At 42.5% G+C, this 15,774-nt stretch overlaps 1 protein-coding gene across 2 annotated transcripts in view; it reads right to left on the minus strand.

Annotated features, from left to right (window-relative positions):
• LOC140210082 (kinesin-like protein KIF3C) overlaps positions 1–15,774 on the minus strand; it is a 195,538-nt gene that overhangs the window by 45,195 nt on the left and 134,569 nt on the right. The window contains exons 4-5 of one of the 2 annotated variants that reach the window (XM_072278892.1): positions 7,277–7,378; positions 2,811–2,933 (exon numbers count right to left, since the gene is read on the minus strand). In XM_072278892.1, the coding sequence (XP_072134993.1) occupies positions 2,811–2,933; positions 7,277–7,378 (225 nt within the window). Of the gene's footprint in view, positions 1–2,798; positions 2,934–7,276; positions 7,379–15,774 lie in introns of both variants that reach the window. The other variant, XM_072278883.1, reaches the window with a different exon arrangement.

Below are 15,774 nucleotides of genomic sequence, written 5' to 3' on the forward strand. Positions count from 1 at the left end.
AGGCTTTCCGATAGTTTAACACAGTAAAGTGCACCAGACTTGAACACTGTGATCAAACATTTTGTGATGAGTTTGAATCATTTCTCCAATGTTAGTTTGTTAACCCACTCACTCACTATAACTAAATAGGGAGACAGTAATGGAATGTTTTCACATTCTAACAAAGGAGCACCATACCTTGGACATATTTTCAGGTTTGTAAATTAAATTGAACTTACGTACTGCACATGATGACAATTACTGTCTGAATTTAGCAAAACTGATCCTGAGTATTGATTGTTTTCACAATCATTTTCACAGTGAAATTCATTTTCATAGTGAAGTTCATTTTCATAGTGAAATTCATTTTCATAGTGAAATTCAGTCTACTGTCCTTGATCGTGAAAGGAATACAACATTTAAATATCCTGCAAGTTTCCAATTCTCCTGACCAATAGGAAGTAATGAATTGAAGCTCTTGACTGATCTTCAGAGATTATATTAATATGTAGAAATGCCTTTCATGGAAGTGGCAGTCAGATTAAAAGTGAAGATCTAATATTTGTCTGTCAGTACATAATAAGCACCAGTAAAATGCTTGTGTTAAATACATTTTGTCCTTCAGTTGGTCTCATGTCTAACTTTAAGTGCTGTCATATCATGATGACTGACCCTTTTGCCAAATCTATTTATTTATTTATTCGGATGCAGCTCGAAATTGGCCCTTCTGGCCCTTCGAGTCACGATGCCCAGCAATCCCCCAATTGAATCAAAGCCTAATCACAGGACAATTTACAATGACCAATTAACCTGCCAACTAGTACGTCTTTGGACTGTAGGAAGAAACTGGGACAGCCGGACGAAACCCATGCGGCCACGGGCAGAATGTACAGACCCACGCGGCGACGGGGAGAACGTAGAGATCCACGCGGTCACGGGCAGAACGTACAGACCCACGTGGCCACGGGGAGAACGTACAAACCCACACGGCCACGGGCAGAATGTACAGATCCACGCGGCCATGGGCAGAACGTATACAGACCCACGTGGTCACGGGGAGAAGGTACAAACCCATGTGGCCATGGGGAGAACATACAAACCAACGTGGTCATGGGGAGAACGTAAAACCCACATGGTCACGGGCAGAACATACAAACCCATGCGGCCATGGGCAGAACGTACAGACCCATGCAGCCACGGGGAGAACGTACAGACCCACATGGTCACAGGGAGAACGTACGAACCCACGTGGCCATGGGTAGAATGTACAAACCCACATGGTCACAGGGAGAACATACAAACCAACGTGGTCACGGGCAGAACATACAAACTAAACGTGGTCACGGGGAGAACTTACAAACCCACGTGGTCATGGGCAGAACATACAAACCCACACGGCCACGGGCAGAACGTACAAACCCATGTGGTCACGAGCAGAACGTACAGATCCACGCGGCCATGGACAGAACGTACAGACCCACGTGGTCACGGGGAGAAGGTACAAACCCATGTGGCCATGGGGAGAACATACAAACCAACGTGGTCATGGGGAGAACGTAAAACCCACATGGTTACGGGCAGAACATACAAACCCATGCGGCCACGGGCAGAACGTACAAACCCATGTGGTCACGGGCAGAACGTACAGACCCACGCAGCCACGGGGAGAATGTACAGACCCACATGGTCACAGGGAGAACGTACAAACCCACGCGGCCACGGGCAGAACGTACAAACCCATGTGGTCACGGGCAGAACGTACAGACCCACGCAGCCACGGGGAGAATGTACAGACCCACATGGTCACAGGGAGAACGTACAAACCCACGCGGCCACGGGCAGAATGTACAAACCCACATGGTCACAGGGAGAACATACAAACCAACGTGGTCACGGGCAGAACATACAAACTAAACGTGGTCACGGGGAGAACTTACAAACCCACGTGGTCATGGGCAGAACGTACAAACCCACGCGGTCACGGGCAGAAGATACAAACCCGTGCAGCCACGGGCAGAACATACAATCTTCTTACAGGCAGCGGCAGGAATTGAACCCAAGTCGCTGGTACTGTAAAGCATTGTTGTGATCACTACATTGCCATGTCAGTGGAGTCACTGAAGAAGAGACAAATTTTTGTTAATTGCAAAAGGCCGACTGCCTGATATATTAGTGGACAACTGAGGGAACCAACCAATGATGGATATGTTAAGTTACCTCATAAAATCTGACAAAGGAAAACAGTAAAATCAGTTTAAGACCCATTTTCAAAATGCCTTTACCATTCTCCTTTGTGAGTTTCTTAATAAAATAGCAGAAAAGTGACATGTAACTTTTCAAATTATTTCTAGTTGTCCAAGCCTTCAGAATTGACTCTACCCTGCGGCAGGTACTGTTCAGCGTGGCACAGAAACATTATTTATTGCACATCTATGCAGCAATACTTCCAGTGCTAAGGAAAACACTCGACCTGAAGCAGATACTCCAGCTCAAATGTCAAATCATACATACTTCAACTAAACTTCCATGGGCAGATCCCGCTCTCGAGGTGCCCTGTTTGTATGCTCGGGCTATACTCACTGCCCAAAACAATCTGCCTTTGCCTTTCAGTTCCATTTGTGCCCGACACGAATGAATATTACCAATTCACTTTTAATACATTTTCCATTTGTTAGTGAGAGACTGATTATTAAACATTTAGGGTTTTATATTAACGTTATGCAATGAGGGAGACTTATAATTTTAACCATAAAAAAACCCAAAGGTGTTTCATTTAAAAAAAGGAAGTGGAAAAAGTAAAATATTAAATTGATTCTTACTTTTTTTCTCACCTTTTTCAGCTTTTTGGTTTTCATTTCTACTTCTTGCTGAAGTGAGGTGTAAGTTTCTCGTAGTTCTAATGTCTCCTCATCCTGCAGCATCATCTGCTGTTGTATTTCACGTTCCCTCCGTTTCTGTTTAAAGGAAATAACTCTTTTATATTTTGTATTCTGGCATCAAATTTCATACTTCAATGAGATTTTCAAACATATTCACAGTACTGTGGTTTTACAAAAATACAGTAATAAGTTTTTTTCCTTCAGTCTTTCTCAGACCCATTTGAACTAACAATGGGGAAAGCTGAAACATATTTGTGACAAACTCAGTATGTGGGTCAGTTTTTGTAAGAAAAGGGGCATGTCACCAAAGTACCCAATAAAGCATCCAGAACTGTGCAGCATTGTTCAATCTTAATGTCAAAGTAAACTTACTTTCAAATTACGCATACGTTTCCTTATACAAACTTGAGATTTAATTTCTTGCCGGCATTTACAGGAAAATAAAATACAATAGAATTTATGAAAAACTATACAAAAGCCAAAACTGACAAACAAGCAATGTGCACTACCTCCCAACCAATACTGGCATGGATAGAGGAATGGCTGACAGGCAGGAGGCAGCGAGTGGGAATAAAAGGGGCATTTTCTGGTTGGCTGCCAGTGACTAGTGGTGTTCCTCAGGGGTCAGTATTGGGACCACTACTTTTCACATTCTTTGTCAATGATTTGGTAATGGAATTGATGGCTTTGTGGCAAAGTTTGCAGATGATACGAAGATAGGTGAAAGGGTAGGTAGTGGTGAGAAAGCTATGGAAAAATGGGCAAAAAGTGGCTAATGGAATACAGTGTTGGGAAATGTATGATAACACATTTTGGTAAAAGGAACAATAGTGCAGACTATTATGTAAATAGGGAGAAGGTTCAACATCAGAGGTGCAGAGAGACTTGGGAGTCCTTGTGCAAGACTCCCAGAATGTTAATTTACAGGTTGAGTCTGTGGTAAAGAAGGCAAGTGAAATGTTGGACTTATTTCAAGAGGAATAGAATATAAAAGCAAGGAGATAATGCGGAGCCTTTATAAGACACTAGTCAGGCTGCACTTGGAGGATTGACAACAGATTTGGGCCCCATATCTCAGAAAGGATGTGTTGTCACTGGAGAGAATCCAGATGAGGTTCATGAGTATGATTTCGGGAATGAAGAGGTTAACATACAAGAAGTGCAAACAACAGGAATTCCGCAGATGCTGGAAATTCAAGCAACACACATAAAAGTTGCTGGTGAACGCAGCAGGCCGACGTTTCAGACATTAAGGTTTCAGGCTTCGGGTCTCGGCCTGAAACGTCGACTGCACCTCTTCCTAGAGATGCTGCCTGGCCTGCTGTGTTCACCAGCAACTTTTATGTGTGTTGCTTGAACATACAAGAAGTGTTTGACAGCTTTGTGCCTGCACTCACTGGAGTTTAGAAGAATGTGGGGTGGTGGGATCTCATCGAAACCTACCGAATATTGAAAGGACTAGATAAGATGGATGTGGAGAGGACGTTTCCTATGGTGGGGCCATCCAGAACTGGAGGACACAGCCTCAAAATTGAGGGGTGAGCTCTTAGAACAGAGTTAAGGCCGATTTTTTTTAGCCAGAGAGTAGTAAATTTGTGGAATGCTCTGCCACAGACTGTGGTGGAGGCCATGTCTGTGGGGCATACTTAAGGCAGAAGTTGATAGTTTCCTGATTGGTTAGGGCAACAAATTATATGGTGAGAAGAGAGGTGTATGGGGTTGAGTGGGATCCGGGGTCAGCCATGATGAAATGGCGGAGCAAACTCGATGGCCTGAATGGACTAATTCTGCTCCAATGTTTTATAGCCTTAGCGTCTTCCACCGTATAAATGTTGTCATTGACACAGTTAGTGTATTTTATTTGGTAGTTCGAACTTAAAGCCATGCAAGGATGGATTGGCCAATCAAGCAGGCTGTGAGGCAGGGAAGTAGGTGATTGGATCTATAAAATAAGGGCATGATATTGTAATCAACAAAACTTCCAAAGACATTTGACGTAACTCAAACCACTGTCCGCCCCTTTAGTGCCTGGCTTATCTATATCACATTTCTGAGAAACTCAAACCCTGGCCATGGATTCTCACTGTCTCTGGCAGCCTGGCTCAGCTGTTTTGGCACCTCAGGAATTAAGGTGAAATCAAGTCAAGACAATCTTGAAATTCAGCTACAGATTGGCAGGTATGACATTGTGGGCATCTCTGAAACTTGGCTAAAGGATGGCTGCCATTGGGAGCTGAATGTCCAAGGATATACGGTGTATCAGAAAGATAGGTTAGTAGGTAGAGGGGGTGGTGTGGCCCTGTGTATAAGAAATAATATTAAGTCATTAGAAAGGGATAACATAGAAATGGCAAGGGTAAAAGGACCCTAATGGCAGTTGTATACAGGCCTCCAAACAGCAGCTGGGATGTGGACTACAAATTACAGCAGGAGATAGCAATGTCATGTGTCAGAAGGGCAATGTCATGATAATCGTTAGGGATCTTAACATGATAGTGGTTTGGGAAAACCAGGCCAGTACTGGAACTCGAGAGAGAATTTGTAAAATGTCTAAGGGATGGCCTTTTAGAACAGTGTATTGTCGAGCACACTAGGGGATCGGCTGTGCTGGATTGGGTGCTGAGCAATGATCCGGGGGTGATAAGAGAACTTAAGGTTAAGGAACCCTTGGGGAACAGTGATCACAATATGATCGAGTTCACTTTGAAATTTGAGAAGGAGAAACTAAATTCCAAAGTGTCGGTATTTCAATGGAATAAAGGAAATTACAATGGTATGAGAGGGGAACTGGCCAAGGTTGACTAGAAAGGGACACTTGCAGGAAGGACAGCAGAACAGAAATGACTGGAGTGTCTGTGAAAAATGAGGGAAGTACAAGCCAGATATGCTCCAAATTAGAAAAAAATTTTCGAACGGAAGAAGGACACTACCGTGGCTGACAAGTGAAGTCAGAGCCAAAGTAAAAACAAAAGAGAGGGCACACAAGGAAGCCAAAGCTAGTGGGAAGAGAGGATTGGGGAGCTTTTAAAAACTTGCAGAAGGAAACTAAGAAGGTCATTAGGAAGGAAAAGATGGATTATGAAGGGAAGCTGGTGACTAATATCAAAGAAGATACTAAAGGTTTTTTAAGCATATAAAGGGTAAAAGAGAGTTGAGGGGAGATATTGGACCAATAGAAAATGACGCTGAAGATATTGTAATGAGAGACGCAGAGATGGCAGGGGAACTGAATGTGTATTTTGCATCAGTCTTCACAGTGGAAGACATCTGCAGTATACCATTCAAGAGTGTCAGGGAAGTGAAGTATGTGCAGTGAAAATTATGACTGAGAAGGTGCTCAGGAAGCTTAATGGTCTGAGGGTGGATAACTCTCCTGGAGCTGATGGAATGCACCCTCAGGTTCTGAAGAAAGTAGTTGGAGAGATTGTGGAGGCATTAACGATGATCTTTCAAGAATCGATAGATTCTGGCATTGTACCGGATGAATGGAAAATTGCAAATGTTACTCAGCTACTTAAGAAGGGTGGGAGGCAGCAGAAAGGAAACTATAGACCTGTTAGCCTGACATCAGTGCTTGGAAAGTTGTTGGAATCGATAGTTAGGGATGAGATTACAGAGCACCTGGAGGCACGTGTCAAGAAAGGCCAAAGCCAGTATGGTTTCCTGAAACGAAAATCCTGCTTGGCTAACTTACTGCAATTTTTTGAGGAAATTACAAGCAGGGTAGACAAAGGAGATGTAGTAGACGTGGTGTACTTGGATTTTCGGAAGGCCTTTGACGAGGTGCTGCACAGGAGGCTGCTTAGCAAGATAAGGGTTCCTTGGAATTCCAGGGAAGTTACTAGTGTGGGTGGAGCATCGGCTAGTTGGTAGAAAACAGAGAGTGGGAATAAAGGGATCCTATTCTGGTTGGCTGCTGGTTATCAGTGGAGTTCCACAGGGGTCAGTGCTGGGGGAGAAGGCAGGGAAGTTGCGATGACTGGGAGAATTGGATCAGCTATGATTGAATGGCGGCGCAAACTCGATGAGCCAAATGGCCTACTTCTGCTCCTATATCCTATGGTCTTTATTTTGCCTTCTCTTTAGATGGATGCAATGGAAATTTCTTCCGAACTCTACAGCACTCTGATATTGATTGATTAACTTTTTACTTGTCACATTCAGCTGCACACTGGTGAACAATATGCCACTTTAGTCCAGTGGTAATGCTGACCAATACATTTTCCAGAATGCATATAACTTGACACTGGGGAATCCATGTTCGCTTTTGCTAAATTGAAAGAGTGGTGTGGCTTATCAAGCACAATCTGTTCCCTTCATCTGCATTTCTTAGGTCAGAAGATATTTCATTACTTGAGATGGTGAAAGAACAAACACTTGCATGTCACCAAACTATTGTGATTGGAAGAGGCATTCACCTGCTCTGCAATCTCTTGCCTTTTCTGCTCCAGCATCTTTTGTTGCTCATTGGTGTGATCTATGATATTCTTCCCTCCAACCAGCAGCTTGCTTTCCATTGCCTGGAACAAATAAACAAGATGATCCATTTGCAACATGTTTGAAAAATCACCTCCCAAGAATTTGGAAATTACTGCTACTGAGCAGTGTCCAGTACTTAGAGCTTGAAAGGAGAAAGAAATTTGTGAAATAAACAGACTCTTAGCAATTTTTCAAGTCTTCAGTTGCTCCATAGCAAAGTCACAAGAGGAAACTGCTGTGCAGTGTGGTTTGACATGTTACTCAGGGGAGGGCAATTACAGATTGCTCAGTGCTCCTTTGTAACAACAGAAATAGATTGCTGAAGTAATCAAAAACAAAACAAATATACCCACGGATTGTCAGTCAGATTCAATTTGGCTGACCATATATTCAGATCAACATTCCAAAAACCCAATACAATGAGACTGGTTGGACCAGTAAATTTGAGTCTGAGTAAGTAACTCTGGGGTTTGGTTATAGCTGCCTTGGTGATCCCCTACTCACTAAATAGCACCAATAATCACACTGAAGTTTGTTTCATCATGACCTATCAGTGACATCTGCTAATCACCTACTTGTACACTGAAGGGTACTCTGAGCTTGATGCCTCACATACAATATCTTTCAATGAACTTGGAGCTATGAATGGTGAAAAATCTCCCAAAGTAATGTGTTAACTGTCTGGGAAAATGACAATTTTATATTTTAATCCTCACTGGGAGTTGGTGAGGGAGGGAGGTAGTGGTGCAGGGTTGGGGGCAAATCGAGAAGTGAGACCAGGCGAGTTGCAATACAGTATTCATGTGACAGAAATGCTTCAAGCTTCCCAAGCCAGTAAAATCAGTATACTGACAATTTCAAATTAATGGAGAAAATTCTAAATGTTTCAACACACTTCTGCTCAGCTGTCATAGTGTGTAGGACTGAGTAATATCTCCCGTGTTACAATTAGTGTAGACTCTCTCGCAGGGAGAGTCATGTCATTAGGATCACTCACAACACGCTGGAGGAACTCAGCAGGTCAGGCAGCATCCGTGGAAACGATCAGTCAACGTTTCGGGCCAGAACCCTTTGTCAGGACTGAAGAGGGAAGAGGCAGAGGCCCTATAAAGAAGGTGGGGGGAGGGTGGGAAGGAGAAGGCTGGTGGGTTCTCCTTAGGATGACATCCACTGGTAAATACAATTGATAAAACACCACCAACTGTTGCCATTGTATCACCAACCTTAGCGTGCAAATGCTAACCAAAGGATATTTACAGTATTAGCAAGGAACTGTCATGAATTCAATGAGTTTTCACTCAGGCTTTATGCAAAGTGCTTTGTGTCTGTCTTCTGCCTTGTTCTTTCATGTATCAAGCTTGAACGCAAATAAATTCTTTAATAAATAACAGGTCATTACCTGAATGCTGCTTAACAGTCTTACAGTTTTTATATTTTGTGTTCTTGCCCATTCTTTCTGGTTGATTTTTGTGTGGGGGGAGGGAGGGGGCTTGAGGGTGGAGGTTCTTGTTATATTTAGTTAGTTTTTTTGTGAGGGGGTTTGGGGGTTGATGTTCTTCTGCTTTGTTAGTTTTCTGTGCAGGGAGGGGGGTTAATGATCGTGTTGTCATTCTTTTTTGTTGTGCGGGGGGTGGATCCGCTGTTTCTCTTTGAAGGGCTTTCTATGGCTTTCTTTGTTTGTGGCTATCTGGAGAAGACAAATGTCACAGATGTATACTGCTTACACACTTTGATCATAAATGAACCTTTGAATCTTTAAGATATTCCCCCATTCTCTTGCGGTCCACGGAATACACAACTAACCTATTCAATCTATCCCTGTGACTCAGGTTCTCAAGCCCCAGCAACATCCATGTCATTTTTTCCTTTGCTTTCTCAAGATTACTGATATCTGTCCTTCAAGGTTTTGCACAGAAACAAAGTTGATCAATTCTTTTGTGGTGCTTTTTGAGCATGATATGTTTACATGATACCAGATCAGCCAAAAAGAACTAATCATGCCAACAGCAAAAAAAAACACAGGTGAATAACACACAGAATATTCAACATCAAACCACAGAGTCCTTGAAACAGTCCAAAACTGTTCAGTTTAGAACAGTTCAGATCAATTTAGTGCCGCATTTAGAACATAGAACATAGAATAGTACAGCACAGTACAGGCCCTTCGGCCCACAATGTTGTGCCAACCCTCAAACCCTGCCTCCCATATAAGCCCCCACCTTAGATTCCTCCATATACCTGTCTAGTAGTCTCTTAAACTTCACTAGTGTATCTGCCTCCACCACTGACTCAGGCAGTGCATTCCACGCACCAACCACTCTCTGAGTAAAAAACCTTCCTCTAATATCCCCCTTGAACTTCCCACCCCTTACCTTAAAGCCATGTCCTCTTGTATTGAGCAGTGGTGCCCTGGGGAAGAGGCGCTGGCTGTCCACTCTATCTATTCCTCTTATTATCTTGTACACCTCTATCATGTCTCCTCTCATCCTCCTTCTCTCCAAAGAGTAAAGCCCTAGCTCCCTTAATCCCTGATCATAATGCATACTCTCTAAACCAGGTAGCATCCTGGTAAATCTCCTCTGTACCCTTTCCAATGTTTCCTCATTCTTCCTATAGTGAGGCGACCAGAACTGGACACGGTACTCCAAGTGTGGCCTAACTAGAGTTTTATAGAGCTGCATCATTACATCACGACTCTTAAACTCTATCCCTCGACTTATGAAAGCTAACACCCCATAAGCTTTCTTAACTACCCTATTTACCTGTGAGGCAACTTTCAGGGATCTGTGGACATGTACCCCCAGATCCCTCTGCTCCTCCACACTACCAAGTATCCTGCCATTTACTTTGAACTCTGCCTTGGAGTTTGTCCTTCTCACCTCACACTTCTCCGGGTTGAACTCCATCTGCCACTTCTCAGCCCACTTCTGCATCCTATCAATGTCTCTCTGCAATCTTTGACAATCCTCTACGCTATCTACAACACCACAACTTTTTGTTGAATGCAGGCCCCATTTAGGGCTTAGATTAAAAGAAACTTCAGAGACAATTGTAAGTATTAGGAATCGTCTACTCTAGCGGATTGTGACTGCCCATTTGTTGATAAATGGCAAGACAGTGATCAGATTTTAGTTTCTCTGGCTCCTCAATCTTCACACTCCGAACTGACTTTGCCCTGTGGTGACTGGTAACTTTGCAATCAGTCACAAAATGCTGGAGGAACTCAGCAGGCCAGGAGCGCCAATGGAAAAAAAATACAGTCGACCTTTCGGGCCAAAACTCTTTGGCCTGAAACGTCGACTGCACTTTTTCCATAGATGCTGCCTGGCCTGCTGAGTTCTTCCAGCACTGTGTGTGTGTTGCTCGGATTTCCAGCATCTGCAGATTTTTTCTTGTTTGTGATTTTGCAATTAGTTCTTGCTTTGCACTGGGAATCACCAATTAAATTGCAATTTAACCCAACTGTCAAGATTAATCAGCAACAACATTCTGTCCATTCACCCACCTGGAGACTCTCCAGGTTTGACCTGGAATTCATGCAAATTTATTAAAATTACTGAACTCCAAGATCAGTGGTGGAAGCTGCTTATCACCTGACTTTGGGCCTGTGCATGTGTACTTGATCTCAGTTCATAAGCTGCAAGTTCCATTAGACATGAATGAACATAGGAGTTGTGCAAGCCCACACAATTTCAAGAGATCTACATGTCCCACATGATGCCCCTGTCGTGTAGCCTGAAAGGCCTCCGGAGCCATTTAGTGGAAAAAATTCATAGATATGTTGCCCAGTAATGCTGCCAGAACTAATTATTAGCCGTGTATTGCAATGACATCTATAAACTAGCAGATCATTTAAATATTCTGAAATCATATGACTGGGCAATCCACTACTATTTCCAAACTAACGATGACTCACTTGTGCAAATACCAATGATTTTAAACCATCCAGACCGGGGATATTAATAACAGTGCATTTTCACTTCTGAGTTTCCATCTACAAATTCGGGAACAGCCACATCAAAACATTTCTGCTGCAGAACTGCGAAGAGAAGAGCTGAATATGCTCTTTTTTAATATCTGTTTTACAGGCTGGCACATTTTTCGCAAACATTGCAATTTTTCCTTCTACTTTCACATTATTTTCTGTTATTCATCATTGTTCCTCTTAAATATCTGCTCTACCCAAAAAATGTTTAAATTATTTAATAAATAATTTAATTATTTAAATTGTTTAAACAGGTTAAAATAATTTAATTAATAAATAATTATTTAATAAATGCTTTACCCAAAACTTTTTTTAAATGATTTAAAATGATCTTCCACAGGAGAGGCATTTTTCCCTGACAAGCCCCTTTTTTCCCCAATGTATCTTGGCTTCCCGCTTCATTAGCCAACCACCTTCTTCCCAATCCCCATCACACCACTCGTCTCCATTACTGCCATAGGTAAGGACAGCTATATTTACCAAGCATTAACTTTTACAAACAGCAAAGGTGAAATGCTGGCAAAGCAGTCATGAAAATGGATGTCAAAAGACTCAACATAAGATCTGTTTCACCATAACTCTGCCATCTAATTAGTGCTATTTTCCTGACCATACCGTTGTCCTGGAGTCCAATTTCAATTAGGTTTAAAGTTCAAATTAACTTTCTTATGTTACCATATACCACCTTGAGATTCATTATCTTGCAGGCATTTACAGGGATAAAAAGAAATTATAAATAATCTTCCAGAAATAGTAGGGGACAGAGGGTCCAGTGAGATGGAGGAACTGAGCGAAATACATGTTAGTAGGGAAGTGGTGTTAGGTAAATTGAAGGGACTGAAGGCAGATAAATCCCCAGGGCCAGATGGTCTGCATCCCAGGGTGCTTAAGGAAGTAGCCCAAGAAATAGTGGATGCATTAGTGATAATTTTTCAAAACTCGTTAGATTCTGGATTAGTTCCTGATTATTGGAGGGTGGCTAATGTAACCCCACTTTTTAAAAAAGGAGGGAGAGAGAAACCAGGGAATTATAGACCGGTTAGCCTAACGTCAGTGGTGGGGAAACTGCTGGAGTCAGTTATCAAGGATGTGATAACAGCACATTTGGAAAGCGGTGAAATGATCGGACAAAGTCAGCATGGATTTGTGAAAGGAAAATCATGTCTGACGAATCTCATAGAATTTTTTGAGGATGTAATTAGTAGAGTGGATAGGGGAGAACCAGTGGATGTGGTATATTTGGATTTTCAAAAGGCTTTTGACAAGGTCCCACACAGGAGATTAGTGTGCAAACTTAAAGCACACGGTACTGGGGGTAAGGTATTGGTGTGGGTGGAGAGTTGGTTAGCAGACAGGAAGCAAAGAGTGGGAATAAATGGGACCTTTTCAGAATGGCAGGCAGTGACTAGTGGGGTACCGCAAGGCTCAGTGCTGGGACCCCAGTTGTTTACAATATATATTAATGACTTGGATGAGGGAATTAAATGCAGCATCTCCAAGTTTGCGGATGACACGAAGCTGGGCAGCAGTGTTAGCTGTGAGGAGGATGCTAAGATGCAGGGTGACTTGGATAGGTTGGGTGAGTGGGCAAATTCATGGCAGATGCAATTTAATGTGGATAAATGTGAAGTTATCCACTTTGGTGGCAAAAATAGGAAAACAGATTATTATCTGAATGGTGGCCGATTAGGAAAAGGGGAGGTGCAACGAGACCTGGGTGTCATTATACACCAGTCATTGAAAGTGGGCATGCAGGTACAGCAGGCGGTGAAAAAGGCAAATGGTATGCTGGCATTTATAGCCAGAGGGTTCGAGTACAGGAGCAGGGAGGTACTACTGCAGTTGTACAAGGCCTTGGTGAGACCACACCTGGAGCATTGTGTGCAGTTTTGGTCCCCTAATCTGAGGAAAGACATCCTTGCCATAGAGGGAGTACAAGGAAGGTTCACCAGATTGATTCCTGGGATGGCAGGACTTTCATATGAAGAAAGACTGGATGAACTGGGCTTGTACTCGTTGGAATTTAGAAGATTGAAGGGGGATCTGATTGAAACGTATAAGATCCTAAAGGGATTGGACAGGCTAGATGCAGGAAGATTGTTCCCGATGTTGGGGAAGTCCAGAACGAGGGGCCACAGTTTGAGGATAGAGGAGAAGCCTTTTAGGACCGAGATTAGGAAAAACTTCTTCACACAGAGAGTGGTGAATCTGTGGAATTCTCTGCCACAGGAAACAGTTGAGGCCAGTTCATTGGCTATATTTAAGAGGGAGTTAGATATGGCCCTTGTGGCTACGGGCGTCAGGGGGCATGGAGGGAAGGCTGGGGCGGGGTTCTGAGTTGGATGATCAGCCATGATCATAATAAATGGCGGTGCAGGCTCGAAGGGCCGAATGGCCTACTCCTGCACCTATTTTCTATGTTTCTATGAAAAGCTAAGCATAACAGACAAAGATTGAAAAATGACCATTGTTGAAAAGAAGACAAACTGGTTCAGGAACCTGACGACTGTAGAGGAATAACTGCTCCTGAACCTGGTGATGTGAGACCTAAGGTTCCTATGCCTCCTGCCCGATGGTAGTAGGAAAAGGAGAGCACGGCCTGGGTGGTGGGGATCTTTGATGATGGATGGTTCATAGTTACTTGTTCAGTCTTTTCATTAATAATTGCAGGAGAAGCAAATTTCCGTTCTTCCAAGAAATCACTAAATTTGTATTCTAAAGGGTTGCTTCTCATCATAAAGCAAAGCTTTCTATTTATAACCAAAAATCTGCAGGTACAGGAAATCTGAAGTTAGAACAGAAAACGTAAACATGAGGAATTCTGCAGATGCTGGAAATTCAAGCAACACACATCAAATTTGCTGGTGAACACAGCAGGCCAGGCAGCATCTCTAGGAAGAGGTATAGTCGACGTTTTGGGCCGAGACCCTTTGTCAGGACTAACTGAAAGAAGAGCTAGTAAGAGATTTGAAAGTGGGAGGGGGAGGTGGAGATCCAAAATCATCCCCCTCCCACTTTCAAATCTCTTACTAGCTCTTCCTTCAGTTAGTGCTGATGAAGGGTCTCAGCCCAAAACGTCGACTGTACCTCTTCCTAGAGATGCTGCCTGGCCTGCTGTGTTCACCAGCAACTTTGATGTGTGTTGTTAGAACAGAAAGTGCAGGTCTGGCAGCATCTGTGGAGAGGGACACATACTTTGGTTATTTCTCTGCAGAACACTAACTCAATTTATCTTTCCCCAGGTGGTGCATAACCTGTGGAGTTTTTCCACAGTATCCTATTTTGCCGTTAATTTGCAAACCCATGGCAAAGTGAAAAATAAAAACTGATAATGAGTTCCCAGGACTAAGTGAGTAAGGTTGGTAATGAAAGATATTTACACAGATTTAATTTTTCTGGCAGTGTCTTAACTTCCACTTAAACAACTGTTAACCTTGTACATACTAATAAAAAAAACGGGAAGGAGAGATATGTGATTTCATATTCCAAAGAAGCCAGTTCAGACCTTCAAGGGAACACTGCACACAGGAGATTACGATGACCTTTCTAATGACATCCCCAGGGTCATGAATACTGGATGAGATCTGGCTCTACTTTGTTGAGCCCTCTTGTTTTCTAATGGAGAAAATAAAGTGTATGGTTCCCCTGATATAATAAAGCATTTTACAGGAATTAGATTTAAATATTAGTTTTTGTTTGGCATGCTGATATTAGTAAATAATAAATAAGGTAGCCATATAGATTTAGAATAATTACTGTTAAATGGTTACTTCATAAAATTAAAGATATTGAACATTTTTAAATCCTTTTCCAGAAGACCTCAGTGGAATCTCACACCGTGCTTCATATTTAAAACTGTTTCCGTGTTACTACAGGGCCAGTGCTCCTGCCATCAGCTCCCACTGGCTGGGTCTAATGCAGCCCACTGTAACGTGAAGAAAACCCTGCCTACTGTAGCTGAGGCCTGGTCCTTTTTACTGCAGATGAGAAAATGGGCAAGGAGACATTAACCAAAATGTGTTAAATGATTCTTTATGGCTTTCTCAGAATCTATTTCATTAATTATCCGATTCCATTTAGTTATACACACAGGGAATGGAAAATGCAATTGAAATCGAGCAGTGTGTGGATTGATAATTCAGCTACAATGTCTCCTATAATGCCGGCTTAAGAGCCAAGATGTGCAAAACAAGGACATTTTCACATTTCTACTGGTACAAGAATGCGTTTGCTTCTGCAAGCAACTTCCATCACAGATGAGATGGCACTAATTTATCTTGCATGCCATGTTTTTAAGATATTAACTCATCAATCTCTCTGGCTGGAGTATGAAATATAGTGTTCATTATGTGGGAGCAGAAAACAAGGAATAATTGAAGCAAGATTGTATTATTTTTCAAAATGCATCAATTGATCTTTCATTGTGCTACACTCAGGGAGCCATTACCAATG

The sequence above is a fragment of the Mobula birostris genome, chromosome 2, assembly GCF_030028105.1.
Source record: "Mobula birostris isolate sMobBir1 chromosome 2, sMobBir1.hap1, whole genome shotgun sequence".
Lineage (NCBI taxonomy): Eukaryota > Metazoa > Chordata > Chondrichthyes > Myliobatiformes > Myliobatidae > Mobula > Mobula birostris.